This window comes from Numida meleagris, chromosome 1 (assembly GCF_002078875.1).
Source record: "Numida meleagris isolate 19003 breed g44 Domestic line chromosome 1, NumMel1.0, whole genome shotgun sequence".
NCBI classification, from domain to species: Eukaryota; Metazoa; Chordata; class Aves; order Galliformes; family Numididae; genus Numida; species Numida meleagris.
This window is the reverse complement of record NC_034409.1, coordinates 78,153,196-78,167,705: the sequence shown is the minus strand read 5'-3', so window position 1 is coordinate 78,167,705 and position 14,510 is coordinate 78,153,196. Positions and strand designations below refer to the sequence as shown.

General features: G+C 48.1%; 1 protein-coding gene across 2 annotated transcripts; it reads right to left on the bottom strand.

The window, feature by feature from the left end:
* Window positions 625-14,392, bottom strand: POPDC2 (popeye domain containing 2). Of its 2 annotated transcripts, none has more exons than XM_021397628.1 (4): window positions 8,989-14,392; window positions 6,690-6,798; window positions 4,029-4,545; window positions 625-897 (listed from the first exon to the last, which is right to left on the bottom strand). In XM_021397628.1, the coding sequence occupies exons 1-3, from the start codon at window positions 9,498-9,500 to the stop codon at window positions 4,075-4,077; spliced, it is 1,092 nt and encodes a 363-aa protein (XP_021253303.1). In that variant the 5' UTR covers window positions 9,501-14,392; the 3' UTR covers window positions 625-897; window positions 4,029-4,074. The 2 variants fall into 2 exon arrangements, with proteins under 2 accessions (XP_021253303.1, XP_021253309.1); XM_021397634.1 differs by having other exon boundaries at window positions 4,167-4,545.

The following is a 14,510-nucleotide window of genomic DNA, read 5'->3' as shown; positions in this document are numbered from 1 at the left end:
CTCCTCCTTACCAGCAGCTGCTTTTCCCCAGAGGCTTTTTGCTTTCACTCATTTCCTTCACTGTGTGCACACCAAGACCAAGCCCCACTGAGTACAAAAATGCCATTTCAGGCTCTCCTTCTCACCTGAGTCCCAGTTTCTTCTCCTCCTTATTCCAAAACAACCAACTCACGCAACTGAGGCTTCACCAGAAGTTGGTCATGTCTTTGCTAAGCACTGCTTGCCAGCAGTGAGAAACCTAGTCCCTAGAAGGGCTTTCCTGGCCTTACTAGAGCGGACACCTACTGTGATGTAATAGATCCAATCTCCATATAATGCCTTCTGATACACACCCATTACCAAAGCCACCAGGCAGCCCAATTCCCACTGTCCTTTCTCCCATACTTTCAGACCACCTCACATTCTTCAAGCAGCATTATCTCCCTCTCCAAAATCCTCAAACACCACCAATTTCTCCTCTGTCTTTAATGGGAATCATTAAATCAAAGGGAACACAGATCCTGTGAGCAGCTCATGCTGCTTGCAGCCATATCGCTGTGCCGCGGTACCAGGGTTGCTGACATGCCCTGGAGAGACAAGACTAAAAACCAAACCAGGGAATCACCCTGGGGCTGGCAGGTCGAAGCAAACATTGTGGAGTGGGAGGTGCTGGAGGGTCACTGCAGTCCCACGTGTGTGCTTCATGTGCTCCTGAGTGTCCGTGTCCATGCAGGCAGACATTTTGGTGCGTGCTACAGAGTGTCCAGCTGGTCAGAAAGGTGTGTGAGCAGACGTGCCCCCAGAGGGGCTTGGGATCCAAACAGCCTGCTGTTCCCTAGAGCTCGGGGGTCTGCGTGGGAGCCAGGGGAGCTCGTCCTTTGCAGGGAGCAGGAAGGTGGCTCCGGAGGTTCTCAGAGGCTGTGGAAAGAAAGCAGTGGAGCAGGAAGGAAAATTAAGGGAAAGAGAAAGAGACAAAGAAAGAAAGCATCATTATTATCACAGGAATAATTCTTATTTGTGTTGCAAACCTTTCCAAGACACAAACCTCCCAGACTCCACCATTACCTTCCCTCCTCCCCTCGCCAGTTAAATTAGCATGCAAAACCATATAATTCTTCCACACATGATAAATCAGAAAATGCTATCCAAGCACACTGAGGCAGCAAAACCAAAGCACTTCCAAGCACCTGCTGTGATACTACTGGAAGAAAGCCCACAGCTCCTTTAGTTTTGCTCGCAAAGCAGGTGTAAAAATTCCTACTAATGTAGATACCAGGCTACAGGCCATCAAGCACCCATCCATTTTGCCCACCCAACAGAAAGCCAGCTCACAGATGCAAAACTAAGTAGCAGCAGCTACACATCTTGCAAGCATTTATAGAACAAGCCAGAGCAAATGCGATATGGAAGGGGGAAAAGGCAGGTGGCTTTTGGTTGTATGAATTTTCATTCTGGGATTAAACTCTGTTTGCTAGGGAACACTGGGCTGTACAGCAGTATGCTGTTAAAGCGAGTTTTGAACAGAACCCTTGAACCTGTCTCTTTTAAACAGGCAAATTACTGAAACAGCTGTTCTCCTGAGAAAGCATGTGCTCTTCAGTAGGATAACACAGTTCGTTTGCTCGCAAGCAGACTAGAAATTCTCTCAAGGACTAGATGATAAGTACAGTACGACAACACATCTCACAGGAACATTTTGTACTGAAACAGCCTGAAGTTGCACCAAGGAGGTTCAGGTTGGACATTAGGAAGAACTTCTTCACAGAGAGGGTGGTCAGGGATTGGAAGAGGCTGTCCAGAGCAGTGGTGGAGTTCCCACCCACCCCTGAACTTATCTAAGAGACATGTTGACATGGAACTAAGGGACATGGTTTAGTGATGGGACTCAGTAGGTCACACTGATGGTTGGACTTCATGACCTTGCAGGTCTTTTCTAACTGAGATCATTCTACGTGCAGTCAAAAATCACTGTGGGCATCCAAAAATTGTTTCCTGCATTGTGGCATAGCAAGGTAGCTATTGTAACAGCCAGTGATAAGAAAAGTGAGTTGCAGAAGCACTCCAGCAAGGAGAATTTAGAGAATCAGAAGGTTCCCAGGCTGGAAGCTGCTGGAGAGACAGATGAGAGCTCAGGACAGGGGAAAGCCCCAGGGATGCTCTGAGACCACAGCTACTGCATACCTCAAGCAAGGGTGCTGCAGGGACTATCCCTGTTTACTATTAATGTTTTCACCATTTTTAAGGCAGAAGTTACAAAAGCACTTGCCCCAGGCCACAGCAGGCTGGTGCAGCTTACCACTGAGCTTCATCTACCAGGAGAATTCTGACAATGACCTGAGAATGGATATCCTAGTGCTGAGAAAACAACATGCAAGCAAAGCATAGACAAAGTGCCCGTACCCTATTTACAGCACTAACTGCATTTATTTTTGATTGCATCTACTCAAGAGAAATGCCTGACAGTTAAGAGGGTGACTGTCTCATAACTGATTCATGTTCCTGCTTCTCCAAGTAAGGACCGAAAAAGCCTCAAGTTTGTTCCTCCAGCAGCCTCCAGCCTAACTGTCAAATTAGGAGGACTCCTATGCTAAAAAATAAATAAGGATTTTAATTTTTTTCCTCTCTGAACCATTTTTTTTTTAAACTAAGCAAAACTCTTGCTGAATTTTTTTTTTTAAATCCAATTCAAGGAAAACCAGACACACTTGTTCCTCTCCTGACCAATTCCATCATATCCCAGATTTCAAGTCTGTAGACACGGAAATGCAGGAACGGGCACATCACTTAATTCAAAGCAGAATGGCATAGGACAGCCAGACCTTCCAGCTCCAGGGCTTTCAAAAACTGTTTTCAGCTTTCTTGCTGCCATGCAGACTCAGTTGGGGCTCACGCAGTGGTCACTTCTGGGACAGAAATCCCAGGCCCAGGCTTAAGAGTCTGGCAACTGGCTGCCAGAACGCAGCTCTTCAGGACGGCAGGAATGCACATTTGGGGACTGCAGCTGGCGTGCAGCAGCTGGCTAAATGTAGCTCGGCATGGAATTTATCTCTTAGCCACTTGGATCTGAATTTCAAGTATGAGCCACTCTACCAGCTATTTCTGTTCGCCTGTACTGCCCCAATGTCCCCAAACCCAGGAATTTTTTCCCCCAAGAGCGAGGAGCTGGCATTTTGGAGGGGAGCGTCTTATTCCCACTTACCAGAAAGTAGAGCTTGGGGCATGTGAAAACAACATTTTACGTTTGGCCTGCCAGGGTTCAGGCTCATTGGAGACTTTGAATGACGCACAGTGCTCCCCACTATCCATCTATGTTAAGACCTGGAGGTGGTTTTACCTGTCCTGGCCTCACCGAGGTTGTCAGCTCTCTCATCTGCATACACCCTCCTCAGTTCCACACCAGAGTATCTCCAGTCATAGCTCTTCCTCACACAAGCAGTCTGATCCCATGCTGTCCTTGCAGGTACCCATACATCCCACTTACCTAGACACCATTATAGGGCCTCTGTCTCCCCAGGGAGGACAAGGCAGGGAGGAGCTTCCTATGGGCTGGCAACTAGTCCTTACCCCTCACTGTGTGCCTGATGCCTGTAATTAAGCCTTTACCTCCTCCTGCTTAAAATCATGCAGATTATGAACATCTCCTTGGGTTCTCTGTGTCAGCTGACAAAAAAATGCTGCCATGTGTGGCAGACCTCACGGCAGTATCACAGTCCTTCCCAGCACCATTATGACCAAGCAGGTGCACCTGGCAATCATAAGGTGCATTTGGGGCGATTTCCTTGGGGAAAAGAGGGCTGCGTGGTGCAGGTTCATACCTACTTGTATGCTAACCTCCATGACAAGGGAGCGAGAGCATCCCACACTGGCAGTGGGAAGCCACCAGGAGGGAGCTGGCAAGGCTGAGTGGCCACTGTCTTCTGCTCTGCTTTGGGGCTGCTGTGCCTCTGCCTCTGGGGACCTCAGGGGAGCCACCTGCGCTCTTCCCCAGCTCTGCGGCAAGCAAGGGCAAGAGGCTGGGGAAGGACTTGCCGCCACTGGCAGGTACTTACGTGGGGGTGCCACATGGGGCGATGCATGCCCGTGCAGGGAGCACCCTCACTTCATATACTCCCCTTCGCTCACATAGTCCATAAATGACCCTGGTAACTCAGCAAAATCTTCCAAGACAAGACTGGTGGAGTCCTCACCCAGCAGGTCGCTCTCGGGCCGGGAGGACCGAGGGCGCGAAGCAAGTGGTGGTGGTGGTGGAGGCTGTGGAGGGGGTTCCGAGGCCCCATCCAGCCTGTGGTCAGGCTGCAGCGAGCGCGGCAGCTCATCGGCCTCCTCCTGCTCCCCCTCCGAGGAGGCCGGCCCCAGAACATGGTAGAGGCTGGGCAAGCGGATGTCAAAGCGGAGACCAAACTTGGCAAAGAGCTTCTCATTGAGGGAGTAGAGCTTCTCTGAGATGTCATAGCCCAGGTGGGAGGAGAAGAGGCGGGCAATGTAGCGGTCCTTCCTCAGGAGGAGGTACAGCCGCCGCCTTGGCCAGGTGATGTAGCTGCAGTCAGTTTCAGCTGTCAGTGTGACCTGTGGGGCAGCAAGGGAGTCATTACAGCCATTTTTTACGCTAGCTATAAGACCAGGCTAACGATAATTTTAAAAATATACAACACGTGACCGTATATTCCAACAAATATAATAATAAAATACAAGAAACATATGCAGGGTGAAACACTCTTGGGCCAAAGAAAAGCATCTGAATGTAATAGAGACATTGGCATGCAAACAAGCGTCGGAACCAAAATATCCCGGGGGCTCCCTTTCACTCCATACACAGGGGTCTCCTTGGCCAGCCACCGTGGCAGAGGGCCATTGGGAAGCTGAACATGGCTTGGCTGCAAGTGTGTGTCCTTGGGATTGATATCTAACACTGCTGCCATGCAAGCAGCTGCCCTATGAAAGAAATACAGGACCTAATACCCGAGAACTTCCCCAGGGCAAGGTTAGCGAGAGTATGGGTCACACAGAAACCACAGTGAGCAGAATCTCCTTTTCCTGACCAATTACTGGCATAGCAATCAAAAGCCTCTGCTTTTCACAAGGGATTGGGTGAGCTGCAACAACAAAAATTTTCCCTAACCAGAGCAACAGGACAGAACTCGTTCATGAACCCCGCTGGCATCATCAGAGATTCTGGGGAACAAGCCAGCCACAAAACTTGACTCCTCCAGGCATTGGGAGCCAGCGGCTCAGCAGCTCTGTGGGAAGAAGACGTGGCCAAAGCAGAAAGCGTGAGGAAAAGTGGAGTGAGTCAGGCCTCTACCATTTCTCAGTGGGCCTAGAACTGCTCAACCCAGACAGCCATGGGGGGAAACGTGGGCAAGAAAAGCCTTCCACATCCTCTTACAGCAAAAGTCCAGAGTCAAATATGCATTTTTCTACCCAAATAATTGTGGTGCTGGAATAAGGTTGAGATAAGATAGTGTTATTGGTGACACAGATAAGAGGAACTAGCCAAAGATAGCATGTCACCATGGGCGTCAAGAACAATGTTCTGCTAGGAACATGGACCAGTCAAATCTCACCTGATGAATGCTGGTTTCATGCAGCCTGACACTTCCTTACTCTCCTTAGGAAGCAGACGAGGTTTTAGGCATTTCTAGCATGCTGCTGAAGCCTTTCCCCATCTAGACCAACACCTCCCTATCCCAGTACCTGGCACAACTGATCTCCCTGACCAGTTCCTGCTCCAGGAACATTCGGTTCCACAGAAATTAGCTCGAAAAGCACCGCAGATGTCTGTGCAGGTGTTTCCTGCCTTAGAGGGACCATTTCCCCTCAGAGAACAACAGGTATTGTTCTCTTTCCTCAACTCTTACTCAAACACAACCCAGGAGTGGGTTGAAGCCTGGTGCGGAACACGAGATACCCCACCTCTGGCACATCCATGCTGTTGTTACCTTCTGTCCACCTCAGTACTTTGGCCTGACATCTCAATTTCCGTTCACTGTACAAGCTGTAGCCTGTGTCACCCTCAAAGTCAGCCATTCCCTGCCACTGCTCCTCCGGCAGGTGGGTGATCATCAGTGATGGCAGAGGTCTCAGAACCAGTCACCATGACTCCCCTCAGACAGTACTCAGGCCAAATTCAGACCTGAGGAAAGCAGATAAGGGGAGCCGCCTTGGCTTAACCAAGTCTGAATGTGGCTGTCCTCATAAGAGCATTCTAATTCCCTCATGACTGTCCCACGCTTCTCAGGGATTAGCAAAGCCTCTCCTCATCTGCCCCAACTGGCATGCTCTAGATTGACATCCTGATAGCTATCAGCCCATCCCAGCTCATGGGTTAAAGGCAGAGAGATATGGGCTTGCGTAATCTTCTCCAGAAGGAAAGCCAAACAACAAATACCGTGGTGCTGACAGCAAGAGCAAAACCCTCTCAATTGCTGCAAATAACCATTGGTCTAGTCTCTCAGCAAGGGATTCCTCTGCTCAGAAAGGACCATATTCAGGCGTGACTCATCCTTTCTGCTTCTCCACCCCAAATAGCTGCTATCCTGCCACAGAACAATGCAGCCCACTGGGCAAACACTTCAGTGTTGGTATGATGGAGCATTCTGACAGCAGCAAGCCAGCAACCCAAGGCCTCACCGCCTGCTGAACCATGCCTGGCCCTGCTGCTGGCTGGCTGTGGGACACCAGGAGCAAGCCCGGGTGACCCTCAGGGTTACCTGGAACGTTCCTTCCTCAGAAGGTCGCAGTGACTCCCACTCTGGAGAGTCCAGGAACTGGTATGGGAAGATGTAGTGGAGGAACTGCCCATCCTGGCTCACGCGGACCCTGCAGGTACAGGCAAGATGCACAGGCTTAGATTGCAAAGCAGATATCCCAAGAAATTGACCACACAGCCAGTCCCACTTGCAAGGAGAGGCCTTCTCCCTGCCTCATATGTATCCCACAGCCTACCAAAGACAGCTGAAAAGCTCTGGCCTTTGGGGCTGTCCCTCTTTTTCTCTATGGCAAACAAGATTCAATGCCACTGCCCTCCTCTCCAGCTGTTTCATTTCTTACTGCATACCCAGCCCTCACAGGTGCAATGCCAGTCCTAAACCAGGACCTTCCAGCCCACAGCACTGCTGCTGTTCAAGTACTTCTCAGCCTGACCATACCTCTCTCTACCTGCATCTTCCTTCTTTCCTTCGAGTTGCATGAGGGCAGGCAATCCTCACCTCTGTGCTGCACAGTCCTCTCCCAAATCACACTGGTGTCATGCTGCAAGCTCATAGTTTCCTGCACATTCGATGCCTCAGCCTCTTTGCCTTCCAAGTATCATTTGCATAGCCTGGAACAGGGCAGGGCAGGCTGAAGCTTTGTTCTTAGCTCTGCACCACCACAGGGATGCATGATTTGGGGCCTCTTGTCTCTCTGTTGCCACACTCCTCAGTAGCATGAGCTCAGGGGCAATTCCAGCTGTCAGGAGTTACAAGGCTCGGTTCGCTGCCAAATTCCAGTCAGTTAGATGCACTGCCTGGGAAGGTCAGGGACTGCAAGACTTTCCATTCCAGGCACATCCTGTGCTTCCAGCCCACCTTATCTTGTTATTATTCAGTTCCAGAGAGGGCATAATGAGAGGAACAGTGCTCTGCAGGATCAGCCACGGCCTCATATGGTAACAGGGTGGGTACCAAGAAATGCAAATCCAATCACACCTCCGCAGAGCATCCCATAGCAAGATGCATGCTTCCCACAGCAAGAGAGCAGAACAACCCCACCAGCACTGGCTTACTGCCCGTTGCAGCATTTCGCGCCCACAGAGCAGCAGCAGATGACCCAGTGCAGGGCAAGGCAGCACCAGCTCTCCCCAGAAACGTTATTTACAGGCCTGGTACACTTCAAAGCAGGCTGCTCAGCACAGGGGTTTGGTAAGGAGAAGGGCATCCAGTAGAAATACTTGTACCCAATTTCCTCCCAGTACATTGCCTGGGTTGGTGGTCCCACAATGCTCTTAACACATCCCCCCAAAACATACAAACACACACAAAATAACAAGGACAACCCTTCTTCACGCACCCCCTCACCTCCACTGCAGTAGACCACAAGTTTCAGCTGATGGTGGATTTGTCTTCCCAAAGGAAAATTCTTGTGAGATACTTACAGGTCTCTTTCCCTTTTTGCTCTCACTTGGCATTAATGCTGAGTGCCTGCCAGCTGTTAATATCGCTACTATTTTCTGCATTTAGATTTTGCAAATTGGAAAAGAGATATGTTCATGGAGGTGTGCCACAGGCTCTAGGGTGAACAAACGCCAGTACCTCATCAGCACAGTTCACTCTACAATCAAATCCCCTCAGTAAATAAATAGCAATTGAACATAGCTTGCAGGCAATCAGCCGCAACAAGCTACAGGTCCCTGAGGTCCTCCTTGGTGGTCCAGAAGGAACAGCGTGAATGCATGACAGTACAAAAAAAAAAAGAGGCCTGTTGAGGTGAGATGGATTCTCTTTTGACAAAATGACCCTCAAAGTGGAAAAACTGAGCCTTGAAGTTTCAGGTATTGGGAACAGGAAGTGGAGCTCTCCCTTAACACTGCTGTCCAGGGCAGCAGGTGAACCAAAGACTCCTGCTTGGCATACTCAGACACCTGTAGCACAGAGCCATGTCTGGAACCCACAGAGAACAGGTTCAGATGCATCTGCTCTGATGGCCCAAGGTCTGCTCCCACTAGAAATAAAATCACTTCAAAATGACAAAGAAAGAGGTAACGATCCCCCAACGTTATCACAAGCACAGCTGTGCTGGCAAATTCACTGCACACTGCTTGGTTCATTACCTGACATATTTTTATAAATAAAAAAAGCCCGAAGGCAAATTAAAGAAAATAAATCAACCAAAGCAGAAGGCAGATGCATATCTCAAAGCCCCTTCAGAGGAAGGAAATGATCACCAGCCCAGTTAGTACAAAGGGGGAAAACTATGAAGAGCAGCCTCAGCGCTTTGCTGTGGGCCTGCTGGGAACCAGGAGAGCTTTACCTGCCAGACAGCAGCAAGGAGAGGCGGTCGATGGGCGTCTTGCCTTCCACTGCGTAATTCTGGTCTCGGCCTAGTGGCTGCACTTGCTCTTCACAGCACTTCACGATTTCTCTGTAGACTTCCAGGGGCACCTGCAAGGGCAGGTACATGGCCTTGTAGAGAAGCTCAAACTCTTCAGGGACGGTGTCTCTGCGGAGCCGGTAAGCCAGGTGGGCCAGCTGCAGCATGCAGGTGAGGACGAGCAGCGCATTCCAGACTAAGATGTCAAGCCCGCAGGCGCTCAGCCAGCCCCACAGCGCATAGCAGAAGTAGCCCGGGGCCAGGAAGCCGAAGATGTAGAGGGACCCAAAGATGCCACTGCCGCCCATGTAGCCCAGGAGGACGATACAGCTGCCCAGATGGTAGGCCGCTCCCTCCATGTGCTCCTTCCAGGCATCGCAGGCGGGAGGCTGGAGGACAGCTTGGTCCCAGGAGAGGCTGCTGGTGCTCATCCTGCCCCGGCCGGCTGGCATTAAAAAGCAATTGTCATACGCAAAGAGCGCAGAGGTCTGAAACCAGAGCTGCTGGGTGGCTGTTCCTCCTCCTACTCCTCAGTGCCGGCTGGCCCCACAGCAGCGCACTTCACAGCGACATGTTAAAGCACTGCTAGATATTTTCACTCCTGAAAAATGCCCAAAGCGCTCACTTTTCCTCTTTGTGGCTCACAAATCAGGCTGGCCCTCTCCCTAGCTGCACCAGAGAAAAACAGATCTGGCAAAACAGAAGCTGAAAAAGCCCAGGCGAAGAGAAAGCAGAGGCCATTAGCTGGAAAACTCAGCCCAGTTAGAGATCTGGTTGCAATGCTCCTTTCGCCAGCCCTCTGGCAGTGAAAATGAGCCCGTGAGAGCGCAGCGGGGAGGGCGGCCGGGTTGGATTTGGTACGTCTATCACTTGGCAGCGGCGAGGAGAGGGACCCCAGAGGGATAACCATGTTTGGAATTGAAATCCAAGGAGCAAAAGCAGCAAGGGGAATGGAGAACAGGCACGCACCCGCCACTTAACATAACTCAGGCACCCAGATAAGTCCAGTGCAACGAAAGGAAAGGAGAGGGAGAGCAACGGGCTTTATCACTGAGAACTCCAGGCATCTGTGGGGCTCAGCACTCCTCTGTGTTCTTGAAAGAGAGTGACCCTCACATGGAACAAAAAAGGAGAAAGGTTGTCTCCTTCTCCTGCTGCAATTGGCAGCGGTGCCAGGATTTCAGCAAAAGAGAGGCTGTTCCATGCAACATTATTTTCCAGCAAGGGGCTCTGCAACACAGCCTCTCTGTGGGCATTTCAGACCTAGAGGCTTGAGGTATAGAACCAGAACACATTTGTGAGTGCAAGGGACAGAGCTAACGATAGTGAGCTGTTAGGACACAGCTTTATCTGTTGTGAAGAGGAGATTATCTTGTCTAAAAGTTTCAGAGCACAGCACTTGGAAGCATGTTTTACAGGGACATCCCAGCTGAGTGAAGATTCTCTCACCCCACGAGTGTGCGGCCTGTGTTGTCAGCTGTGGGTAAGATGTGTAAATGCAGCTTTTCCCCTGCTTCGAGTAACACGTTATCAATCACATCAGCAGGATCTGCCCTGCTGCCAGGAAGCAGTTACATTTCAGGCATTGACGCAACCGGCATGGTCAGTCAACAGTATGAAGTCAGCCCGCATGGGTCAGTGGGGTAGGGATAGGGTTTCCAAAGGTGGTTGTGTTTCAGGATGAGCTTGCAGCTGCCCTGCCTAACATGCCATTCCCATTGGCACCATTCATTTAAAGAAACACAATCAGCTCAACCACTAATAACGCTCCAGGATAACACTATTGACTGGGTGAGGCTCAAGTCTTCATGGAAGCCTTGAAGAGCACAGCATGGTCTCAGCCAGCACAACTAGTCTCTGCAATGACTAGTCTATGTGCAACATGGTGCTGTACTACTCCTAAGAGCAGCAAAGGTACCTTGACCAGTTGCCACATGGTAAGGAAATAACACAAATCAAGCTTTGCCTAGGGGGTGAGTACAATCCACCCAGAAACATGCTTCTGTTAAGGGTGAAGTGATATAGGAAATTTGTCACCAGTGGTCCCCTATGTAAGAGAGAAATTCTACCAACTGAAGCATAATAAAGCTCAGCTGCAAGAGATACCTTTGGCCTCTCTTCAGAGGTGGAAGGACGATCTTACAGCCAAAGCACTACAACACCAGTATTGGGAGCCAATTCTGTTTTTCCTACCATTGCCATGATCATGCTAGACAAGCTGTTGTTGAGACCAACTACCTTAAGGCCCCTGCAAAACCAATACTAAAAGGGACAATTTTTCCAAAGCAAGTTGGTATTTGATATAAAGGACAATTGGGATATCAAGACTGGGAACACTTAAGATATGTAACATAAGATATGCAAGTTAAAAATTAACTGCTGTGAATAACAATGCTGAACTACATTCGAAGAACCATTCTGAAAAGCTTACTTGCAGTAAGACTACCTCTAGAGCTGCCCCATCTGAATAATGGACTCACTTCAGAGCCCACCTTCAAAACAGTTTGTTAAATACCTCCCAGCTCTTCCTTTTCTTCCTGGTAGATCCCATTCCTTCATGTAACCTCAGGTCGTAATTTCTCCTGCCTTTCTGTACTCCCAAAAAACTTCTGCAGTACTACCAAAGAAAGGGACCAAAAAAAAGAGAAAAAGTTACACATTTTACCTCAGGTAAATTCTTGCACTAGGAGATACTCAGGAACACAAAGTTAACTACTACACAAAGAAAGTGCGGCCCCTGATACCTTCCAGGACAACATCTCACTTAGGAAAAAAACACTGATGTCAGTAACTGCAGCCATTAGGATTGCAAGGAGCATACCCCAGAGCTGGACTTCCTTTACAGCACTGGCACATTCAGTTGGGGTCAAGCCCTGACTTTTGATACTAGCTCTGTAACTCGTACAAATCAAGGCCTGAATCACTGAGGATACAGAATGAAGAGCCCTGAATAGCAACGTGCAAGAGTGCCTGAGCTGCTGAAGTTGCTTCAAGCGTTTATTTGGATTAGTGCTTGCAGAGGTGTCTGGCAACTGTTGTTAAATGACTGAAACACCAAGACTCAAACCTTGCTTTCTGCCTTAAGAATACAGTGCCCATCTTCACAGCATGTTCAGTTTTCTGTCCAACAAGGGTTCAAAGAACTTTCTTAGTTTTCTGAAAAGAGATTTTATTCTCATGCATTGCCTAGAACTGGAATACATGCCTTCCCATCTAGGAATGCTGGGGTTCACCCAAGCTGAGCATGCATAAGCCAATACTGACTCAAGAGGAAAAGCTAAATAAATACTAGAAGGAGCGAGATATCAAACTCAAAACAATTTGGAATCAAGAGAGCAAATATATATAAGATATCTGAGCAGCATCAATACTCTTTATTGGAAAAAGACACAGAGGCATTATAACAAAATGAGCAAGTGAGGAAGAAAAATAGGCACGTCAAGCTCTTCAGCTCTGAAATCAGCAACATGTAAACAGTTTCTACTGACTTCTCACATATGATGAACTCATTCAGTAGCACTTAACATTCAGTAACAGGTGATGATGCAAACCAGGTGCATTATATGTCTGGCAAATAAATCTGTGTACTTGGCATTATCCTCTATGCTTGAGAGCAGCCGTGTACCAAGAGATTATCGGTCTCAGACCCCACAGCAGCTACGACCAGTTATTTTCCTCAGGATGTATACAGACAGGTTCACCAGTGACCCCATAATCTGAAAAGAAGTCTAATCACCTGAGTTGTGGACACTAATACCTTGATGGCCTGAAGTGAAAGAGGGGATAGTCAGACAATTTTTTAAATTTATTATGTAGTGCATTACCGACAACAGTTTACAAAACATATCTACACACTAATAAACCCTCTAGCTCCAGACTGTCCACGTGATGTTTCAAATCATATTGGATTTACAACAGTTGGGAAAGGTCTCAAGACTGTTCCAGACAAGCTCTCAGTCAGTTGCAAATACACAAAGATAACCTGTACCGTAGTTGGTTGAACTACTGCTACACAGTTCAGACACACTTCCTGCTCCATTTCATGGCCTTGCAGCTACACTGAACACCATGTGCAGAACAGGGTCTGCCATCAGTCCCCCCTCCATCCAGGCTTTGAATCTACCCCATAGAATTCCTGTAGTAATAACAATGGAAGCCTCTCAGCAAGAATTGACTACAAGATTATTGCTTTTAAGTATATAGCTGCTCAGTACCTTTTCAGCTCCTGTTGCACGCTTGTATTGCAGCACACTACCCATCATTTTCCTTCCTTCCAAAAAATTTGAGAACACCTACCATGCCTTTCACTTTATGCAGCTCTAGATGTCTCTAGAATTTGTGCATGGGAACTCATTTTTTCCTTCTCTGGATCTTATTAAAACAGCACTCCATACTCCCTTGCCCTGCTCTTTACTCTGTGGCACCATTTCCAGACAGGATATGCTACTACAGGACCCTTGTTCTTTGCTTGTGAAACATTCTAGAAAGCAGACTGAACTCCTCTCACACAACCTGCAGTCTTGGCAGAGACAGAACCAAGCGTCACATAACAATGTTCACAGGCTTGTTGCTGCTAGCTCAGAATATGCAATCCCCAGCACACAGAGAGAGGATCACTACTACACACGTACATGCAACAGCAATCAAGACAAACCACAGATTTCCTGTCTTCAGTTTCTGACAAGAAAGCTCAGCAGGAGGAAAGGAAATAACCAATCATGCTACCTTAAAGCCAACTTGCCAAAGGAAGAAAAACATTAGGACTGCATGAAGACATAATATGAAACAAAAAAGAAGTCCTACGGGTGACAAATTCCAATTTCACTTTTTACTCTGGATTGTAAGAAGAAATAAAAGGCCACGAACACCTTCCCACTCTGATGCCACAGAAGAGAGGGAAAAGCCAGAAAACAAAACCCTATATGAAACCTAGCACAAGACCAACCCCCCAAAAACTGGGCATAAATAACCCCTCTTATTTCAGGGGACTGACTTGCAGTCCTCCCCTTTATTTGAAGAACAATTAGCTCAAGAATTTGAGCTTAATACAGGAAGTTCTTAATTCTTTGTTAAAAATAATTACAATTCTAGGGCAGAGCTGTATTAGAATTGTTTCTGCTTTTCAGCAGGGGAAAGTAAATCCAGTTTTGACTCTCCTTTAAGGAAAGTTCATTTCGTAAGTTGTCTTTGCAGAAATACAGTTACACTTAGAGTTACAAGCTGCCTGACAAGCCCCAGCATGACTTTGCTGAAAGCAGTAATGCAACAATACTGCTAGCATGATTTCTCAATTGGCATTGGAGGGAAAACCCACACCAAAGACCCACCTGTTCAACCCCTAGTCTGACTGATCCTTGCTCTCATTTCAATTAAACCTTTTCTCACTTCCTCCATTCATATGACACAGTGTTTTGAACAACCACTGTCTTTTTTTTTTTCTTAACTTTTTACTGAAAACAAAC